Raw genomic sequence first — 8,398 nt, 5'->3', positions numbered from 1 at the left:
CCCTGCACACCCCCCTCCAACTCAGCACCACATCGCCGCTGTCCCAATATACCGGACTTTGCTACAAAGTCCCTTTTGGAAAACTGCGGTCTGGATGGAAAGAAGCGCCGAGTCCTCGACGTCAAGCCTGGACGCCGACCTCAGAGTTTTCTATTTCTGGTGCTCGAGGGCTGGGGTAACTGCCGGGGATCCAGGCGGGAAGGATGGAGAAAGCAAAGGGGGGTGATGTTCTCAAGAAACACCCAACTGCCCCCTTTACCTTTTTTGCCTCCATTACAGGGGGTGGAGGGTAGAGAAAAAGATGTCAATGACCATTGTTTGCTCGTTTGGGATGTTGCTCCGCCCCCCGAGTCTGTCGTAAACCTGGCGGCGGACTAAAATAAACCCCAGATCCCGCGGCTCGGGGGTTCGCCGCGCCGCCGACTCCTCGTCACAGGCGCTACCGCCGCAGCCGGGGTGGCGGCGACGAGCGGCCGCCGCGTCCCGCCCGCGCCCGCCCCGGGCACCCCTACCTGGCCGTCCGCCGAGCCATGTCGTTGAGCCCCAAGCACACGACGCCCTTCTCCGTGTCCGACATCCTGAGCCCCATCGAGGAGACCTACAAGAAGTTCGGCGGCGCCATGGACGGCGCGCCGCCCGGCCTGGGGGCGCCCCTGGGGGCCGCGGCCGCCGCCGCCTACCGCGCGCCGCCGCTCGGCCCCTCCTCGCAGGCGGCGGCGGTGGCGGGCATGCAGCCGCCGCACGCCATGGCGGGCCACAACGCGGCGGCGGCGGCGGCCGCGGCGGCCGCGGCTGCGGCGGCGGCCGCCACCTACCACATGCCGCCGGGCGTCTCGCAGTTCCCGCACGGCGCCATGGGCGGCTACTGCAACGGCGGCCTGGGCAACGTGGGCGAGCTGCCCGCCTACACCGACGGCATGCGGGGCGGCGCGGCAGCCGCGGCCACCGGCTGGTACGGCGCCAACCCGGACCCGCGCTACTCGTCAAGTGAGCGGGGCGGGCAGCGCGGGGACTGAGGGCAGGCGGACGGCGCGGGCTTTGCCTGTCACCGCCCAGGTCGCGCGCGCGTGGCTGGGGGTGCTGGGCTCCCGGCCGGGGGCGCGCGGGGCGGGGGGTCCGGGGACCCAGCGCGGGGCCCTGGGCCGCCGGGCGCGCGGAGGGTGCTGGGACCCAGCCGGGGGCGCGCGGAGGGGGGGTGGTGTCGTGGGACCTGGAGGGGGGCGGGGGGCACTAGGCCCCTGGGCGCGCGGAGGGTGCCGGGACCCACCCGGGGTCCCGCGGGCGTCGCGGCCGGCGGGGTGTGAAGAGCGCGGGGCGGCGGCGGGAGCGGGCTCCCGGCGGGCCTGGCGCTCACAGGGCTTCCCCTCGGGCCCCTCCCCAGTCTCCAGGTTCATGGGACCATCCGCGGGCGTGAATGTGGCCGGCATGGGGTCGCTGACGGGCATCGCGGACGCAGCCAAGTCCTTGGCGCCGTTGCACGCGGCGGCGGCGGCGGCGCCGCGAAGGAAGCGCCGCGTGCTCTTCTCGCAAGCGCAGGTCTACGAGCTGGAGCGGCGCTTCAAGCAGCAGAAGTACCTGTCGGCGCCCGAGCGCGAGCACCTGGCCAGCATGATCCACCTGACGCCCACGCAGGTCAAGATCTGGTTCCAGAACCACCGCTACAAGATGAAGCGGCAGGCCAAGGACAAGGCGGCGCAGCAGCTGCAGCAGGAGGGCGGCCTGGGGCCGCCACCGCCGCCGCCACCGTCCCCGCGCCGCGTGGCGGTGCCCGTGCTGGTCAAGGACGGCAAGCCGTGCCAGAACGGTGCCGGCACTCCGACACCCGGCCAGGCCGGACCGCAGCCGCCGGCCCCGACGCCGGCGCCCGAGCTCGAAGAGCTGTCGCCCAGCCCGCCAGCGCTGCACGGCCCGGGAGGCGGTTTGGCGGCCCTGGACGCGGCGGCAGGGGACTACGGCGGCGGCGTGCTCGGCGCCAACCTGCTCTATGGCAGGACGTGGTGACCGCGCGGGCGCCCCGGGTTGGGGTCCTGCCTGCGGCGCGGAGGGTGTGCAAGGAACTTCGAAAACGGATGGGGAAAACACACCGAAGCGGACCCTTGTGTACGCGACTATCAAAAACTAACGAATAGGTCAAGGAGAGGGGCACGCTCTGGACCTCTCCGCTGGGGGTTGGGGGACCGCGACGGCCCTGGAATTGAATAATACCACGCCAGGAGACTGAAGTGGTGATTTCTTCTTTCCAGAAGTTCCTAAATTATTCGAAAGCTGGCTGTGTCTACATCCACCACGTTCCTAACCAAAGCTCTCAGAGTTTTAAAAGTAGGAAACGTTGTTGGTGTTTGTAGCTCTAAAAACCAACCCAGCTTTAACAATGAATGCTTTTTTGGAGTGGAACTTGAGAGATTAATTTTCAAAGGCCTCCCCCTTAAGTGCAATTTCATTAATGTTTGATTGAAAGTAAATTGTAGCTCAAGGTGGATCATGCACATAGCAACATTATTGCAGGGGAATCATTGCCATTTAGGTAATAGAGAAATGAAATAAAAATCAAAACATTGCTTATATGCATTGATAACAGCTTTTTAAATTTAATGCTGATTTTAGAATGTTTTAATCGTTATTTGGCGAATTAGTGTTCCTATATTACCCTGAAAGAGGATATTTCCTTCCGTAAGATTGCAGCTCATTATAAGAAAGAAGGGTTGCAAACTACTTTTTATGTGAAATCTGGTCTCACAGATCAACTGATAAAATAAATGCACGCTATCCTTTCATAGACAAATTATTTTCTTTAAATTATTTGCTTGTCTGAATTTGAATACCTTACCAGAATACTAGAACAAGCAAGCAAATTTGCTAAAATTGACATCAATTAATCTATATTTCAAAGCATGTCAAGGAGAATAAAGTGATTTATTGAATTGTAATCAGAATGTAAAGAATAAGAAATATTTACAATCTTCCCACATCTCGAACTCAATAGGGGTTGCACACCGATCTTGTTGGTGTTTTATTGTACAAATAATGTATTTACTCTTTAATATGCCAATTTATATTTCCTATGTTTCAAATGGATATTTAAATATAACTTAAAAGAATCCGAAGTATTTTTTTTGTAAAAGTCAAGTGGTCATTTCTTTTTCACTAAGTTGTACAGGTTTTATTTTGGTTTGGCTTTTTTTTTTTTTTTTTTTTTTGCACTTTTTGGCATCACATGACAGTGCAGCTCAGTTTACTCACAATTTAAATAACTGGTATTGGAGTAAAAACACCAAAAGCAAGCTGAAGGACTTTAGTTTATATAAAATGAATGAAAATTATAACGTGGATAAAGCATGATTTATAAATGATAAACAAATGGTTGCCAAAGACCCTAAAACTCCTATACATTTGAAGTTTTAGAATTAGTTTGAGGCTGAAACATTTCATTTCACTTCATTGTTCAGGTGTTTTTTCTGAATGTGCAAAGTGAATCCTATGGAAGGTGTTTTAGAAGTTAAACATGCACTTTCTTTAAACTGTATTTTACATAATAAGTAATAGTAATCATAAAACTCCAGTCCCTTTGACAGAGGGGAAAAAGCAACCACTGAAGAAACAAGGGGATCAGCCTTTATCAAAAGTCTGTGAATGCATTTTTGGAAAAGAACTAATTTTTTGAAAACATTTTACATGAAAAATAATTTGAGCAGAAAATAATACTATGAAAATGGTGCAGTCACACCTACAGAAAATTCTCCCAATTTGGGCTTTTGCATATTAATTGAATTAACTTTTAAAATGTTTGCCAAGCTAACATAACTATTTTTGATGTGCCAAGTTTCGAAATGTTTGTTTATATTGATTTGGTTTCCTCACAGTAGTACCAGAATTTTGAAATTTTACTTCCAGAAAACATGTTCCAAAAGTCCACAAGATTTGCAATATGTATATATATTTTACAGCCCAATACTTAACAATAATAGCTTATGGACTAAAGGCTCCAAGTAACAAAGAAAATAAGTCTTCATGGACAGTTTTTTCCCTTGATATAATTTATTTCTAGAGCAAAGAGTCTCTTAGACTAAGTGAACTCTGAATCGAAAAGAAAAAACAGCCGCCTTTATACAGTATTTTCTGAAAGTGTATTTGCTGTAGGCGTATCTTTTTCCTTTCAGCATTGCTCTCAATAGTAAGGGAACCACTGCCAGAACTAACTGCTGCAGATGGCTTGACGTTCTACACCCAGAAATGCACTGAGTTTATGTGTGCACATCCTGAAATTAGGATAGGGTTTGGTTCTTGAAACATTAAAATAGAAAATGTTTTTGCTAAAGAATTCCACATTCTGATTAGCGCAAAGCAAGAGCTTTTTTTCCTTCTTTTGCAATTAGTGCTTTGCAGATCTTTTATAACAACACAAATGGCCAGACTAGGTGAAACTCATTAACTGAAGAGGAGGATAAGTGTCTTCACAACCAAAAGGGAGGGCCCGCGCAGGATCTGAGTGGAACAAAGCCCCCTTAAAGTTTAGCAGAGGCCACAGCAAAACTTGGTTCCAGAAATGCTAACTGCAGATGTGGTATTTTTTAAAAAAATGTTTTGGGGTTGTACAACAAATTTATCTTTTCCAGTTGATGCACGGAAACAAAAACCCAGAATCAAAGTTTCAGAAAGGAACAGCAGGGATTGCAGGTACTTTTTTTGTAATCTGTGTCGGGATGCAAATTGAACCACTGGGTGTGTGACAGTGCAGTGTTAAAGGACACAGGAAGGGTGTTTTGTATATGGAACTCGTGGAGGGTGTAACCCAGTGTCTTCTATTTAAGGCTTTGCTCAGAATTAAAACCTAATGGTCAGAGCAAGTAGTCAATCAGACTTTTATCAACACAGATGTTGTGTTCAAATTCCATCCTGCTATCAGTTGTTTACTTTCAATTTAAAGCAAATCAGAGAATCCTGTTCATTAAGTGCAAGCACCTTCCAAAGAGTTGCTTTGTTAGCTGCATTGAATACTGATTTAGAAAGACTTTTGGAATAAATTTGCGAACCACAATCACATAAAGACCCACGGACTGCATTGTTAGATATCAGTTTGTGCATAAAATAATGCATTATGTAGTGGCAAGACAAATTTCAGATGTTCAAAGCATAAATGATGTTGCCCAACTGTTTAATGTAACACTAACGTGTGAGGACAAACCCCTGTATGTTAACTATTTCAGTCCAGTTTTTTTAAAATGCTGCTACTTCCATGTCCAAACCCAATGAGACAGAGAGTTAGGAAACATTTTATTAAAAAAATTTTTTTTGGAATAGCCTTTTACTGCTAGTGAAACTGGTGAACATCTGGAGAAGATTCAGAGAAAATGGCAGATGGGAATTGCATTCACATCCCTTCAGGAATTCCCTCTCCCTAGTAAGTATTGAGATAATTTTGTAATTTCAAGATTACTTTTATTATTTTAAAGTTGGGACGTAGTGGAAGCTTCTGGGAGGGTTTTTTTGGTTTCACTGTTTTTGCTTTATACATTTATCTGCAATTGGATAAAATGTGTACCCAAAACTGAATGAAAGACCATTTTTTAAAATCCCTTGTAACCTCTATTTCAGTCATTGTTTAAGTGACTTCTAATAAAGGTTTAACCACTAATACTGCCTAACTCTAAGTTGTGCAAACTTAGAGTTATTTTGCAGTAGTGAATAAGCTCTATTCCCATTTCAAATACAAAAATCATACCATGTTCTCTTTTGGCCCTCATTCCATAAATACGAAATTCGAAACAAGCAACACAAGCAGTTAACGTTACGCTGCGTGGAGGAAAAATCCATCGAGAACGGGCCGTTTGTCATTTTATTGTTTGTTGACTTTTTTCCTGGTCAGTAATAGTAGGACAGTCGATCGCCAGGAACAGTGTGGCGGGATCTCAGCTCCATGATCCTCTGGGGCGGTCGGGAAGAGGTACCGGACTAGCCGGACGGAACCAGCCAGCTTTCTGCCGTCCGGAATGGGGAGTGTTGACTCATCAGACAACGTCTAAATTTTAGATTTCTAAGTTTAGCTCACTTCTGTTACGTTCAGACTTAGAACTTAAAACTGCAGCCTTGGAAGAAGATTGCCATCATCTCTTCACGGGTCCGGTATTTGCATTCGTGCACTGAACTGAGAAGGCGAAACGAGCTGGTTGGGGAAGCTTCGGCGCCGCCTCCAGGAACCGAGGGCGGCTGCTGCTGCTGCTGCGATGATCCGCTTTGGGCCAGGCGGGGGCCGCGACACACAGGCCACCCTGCGGGTCGGGGGTCTGAACTTTCCCGTGCCCGCCCTGCTTGAAACGGCGGCTTGCGGGGGAGGGGAGGCGGGCCGGAGAGTGGCGGGACGGGGGACTCCGGCGGGCGGGGCCGCGAGGACCGAGAGGAGCGGGTGGACGCCAGGCGCGACCCCCACGTGCGGCGAGGGCCGAGCGTTCCCCCGCCCGCCAGTCCCCCGTGGGTCTGGGGGACCTTGCGTCGGAAAAGCGGCGCGTCTGTTCCCGCCACGCCAGGTCCGCGGCTCCCGGGCGTCGCCTCTATCCCCGTCTGGCTGCGACGTCGCCGCGCCCCGGGGCCCTCGACGCGGTCGGAGGTGCGCCCGACCTCCAACGCGCCTGGGGGAACAGCGGAGCTTGGAACCATCAGCCGCACCCCCGCCGGTCCAGACGCCCTGCGCCCTGGCAAGAACATTAACCTCTCGCTCATTACACCCAATTTGCCTTTGTAACGCCAAATGGCTAATAGTTTGTAGACGGCTTTGTATTTTAACGTGCATCACCTCATTTGATCTTTAAAGGTTAGACAACTGCGCATTAAAGGCCCTTAGCGCCACAATAAAGTCACTCTGTTTTCATGTTCCAAGATTTTAAGCATCTTTAATATTAGACCCTGAATTACTGTGTCTTACTGAAAGATAATATAATTATTTAAATCTGGCCCATTAACTATTTTTATACCTGAATGCGGAGGGAATGTTTATAGCTTTAAATATTCTATTTGAAGTTCTAAAAAGCGTTTACACTTGTTGAATAGAATGCATTTTTTTCTGGCAGATTCAGACGTGGGAAGGAGAGGAAGAGTAAGCAAGAAGAGGTGGCAAGGGCGAAGGAACGGAGAAGGCCCGTTAAGTGAGGGTTCAGTTGGCTGGCAGGTGTGCTGCGGGGCACCAAACCTCTAAGAGGGAATCTAGGAGGCAGGCACAGCTTTTCCATTAGGCTTTTTTGCTTAAATGTCTTCAAAATACTCTAAACGTTCGTTTTCAAACTTAACAGTTACACGTAATTGAAAGGCCAAGCAAAAACTATTACTTTATAGACAAGCTCATGATAGCTTAAAATTAAAACCTAAAAGATCTGAGAAAATATAGGTTCTGTCAAAGTGTGCGTTTGGGGTATCTATAAAGCTACAGACAGGAAGACATTTATATGGGCTCCTTTGGAATATGCAATACTTGATTTAGATGGCTATTCATTTGTAGTATTTGGAAGATAGAGACATTTAACAGAAGGTGTTATCACTTTAATGTATTGTGAAGGTTAATATACAATAGTTGTGTTGTTAATGCCCAGCAGAGAGATGCTTTGTCTCAACAATAAAGGACCCTACTCTATTCACCCATCACCAGCAAAGAACTCAATAGCTTCAAAATAACTTCCTATTCAAGGTTAAGGTGGCCTTTTTTCCACATAGGCTAAGAGTAACAAGTGTGCCTTAGCTGAAATATTAAAGCAAAAATGTCCTAAGTCAAAAGGTCAAAGAGAAACCTTTTTCTACAATCTTAGGCTAGAACAGGCAAATGGAAACAAAGCAGCAAGCGTGCGCGCGCGTGTGTATATGTGTGTGTGTGTGTGTGTAAATTTGTCCTGGCAAACAAGTGAAAATGCATGTGCAAGTGCCATGTGTCGAATGCAAGCATAAATATAAGGAGTAATAACAGTGTGCTAAGTAGCAAGAAAAAAAATGAGTGAAAACAAATCTATTATAACGTAAAAAACATGCTAAGGAGTACAGACTAATTAGCTATGAATTAAACTTTTCACCTTAAAGATTTAAAACAAGTCCTTAAAACTGGAGTACAAGTCTGCATGAAGTTTATAAAATGTATGTTAACTTATTCTCACAGAGAAGGTATAGTCAAATCAATAGCTGACATACTTATTAATATAGGAGATGGCTGGGTTTTCTTGCTACATTGGTTTTCTTTTGATATCTAATTATAGAAATAGTTTTCTGAAAAAAATGACTTAAAAAAAAACACATTTGGCCAAGATTTTCAATGTTTATAAAAGAATAAGGACACAGGAGACCAGAGGTTTTTTTTTTTTTTTTTTTTTTTTTTTTTTTTTTTTTACTAAAGTTCAGAAATTTTCATAAGACAAGTACATTAATG

General features: G+C 47.5%; 1 protein-coding gene across 1 annotated transcript; it reads left to right on the top strand.

Annotated features, from left to right (window-relative positions):
• The first annotated feature begins 518 nt into the window (after positions 1–518).
• NKX2-4 (NK2 homeobox 4) lies at positions 519–2,001 on the top strand. Its single transcript, XM_049650354.1, has 2 exons — positions 519–987; positions 1,382–2,001. Exons 1-2 carry the CDS (start codon positions 531–533, stop codon positions 1,999–2,001), a joined length of 1,077 nt encoding a protein of 358 aa, XP_049506311.1. The 5' UTR covers positions 519–530.
• Positions 2,002–8,398: the final 6,397 nt, after the last annotated feature.

The sequence above is a fragment of the Panthera uncia genome (genome assembly GCF_023721935.1).
Source record: "Panthera uncia isolate 11264 chromosome A3 unlocalized genomic scaffold, Puncia_PCG_1.0 HiC_scaffold_11, whole genome shotgun sequence".
NCBI lineage: Eukaryota > Metazoa > Chordata > Mammalia > Carnivora > Felidae > Panthera > Panthera uncia.
Note: the sequence above shows the minus strand (reverse complement) of the source record. Positions and strands in the feature narration are given on the sequence as shown.

Excerpts from the sequence above, each read along its gene's own strand:
- NKX2-4 (XM_049650354.1), top strand. The coding sequence starts at position 531 with ATGTCGTTGAGCCCCAAGCACACGACGCCCTTCTCCGTGTCCGACATC. Across the intron at positions 988-1,381 it reads GGACCCGCGCTACTCGTCAA|TCTCCAGGTTCATGGGACCA; the intron begins GTGAGCGGGGCG and ends GCCCCTCCCCAG.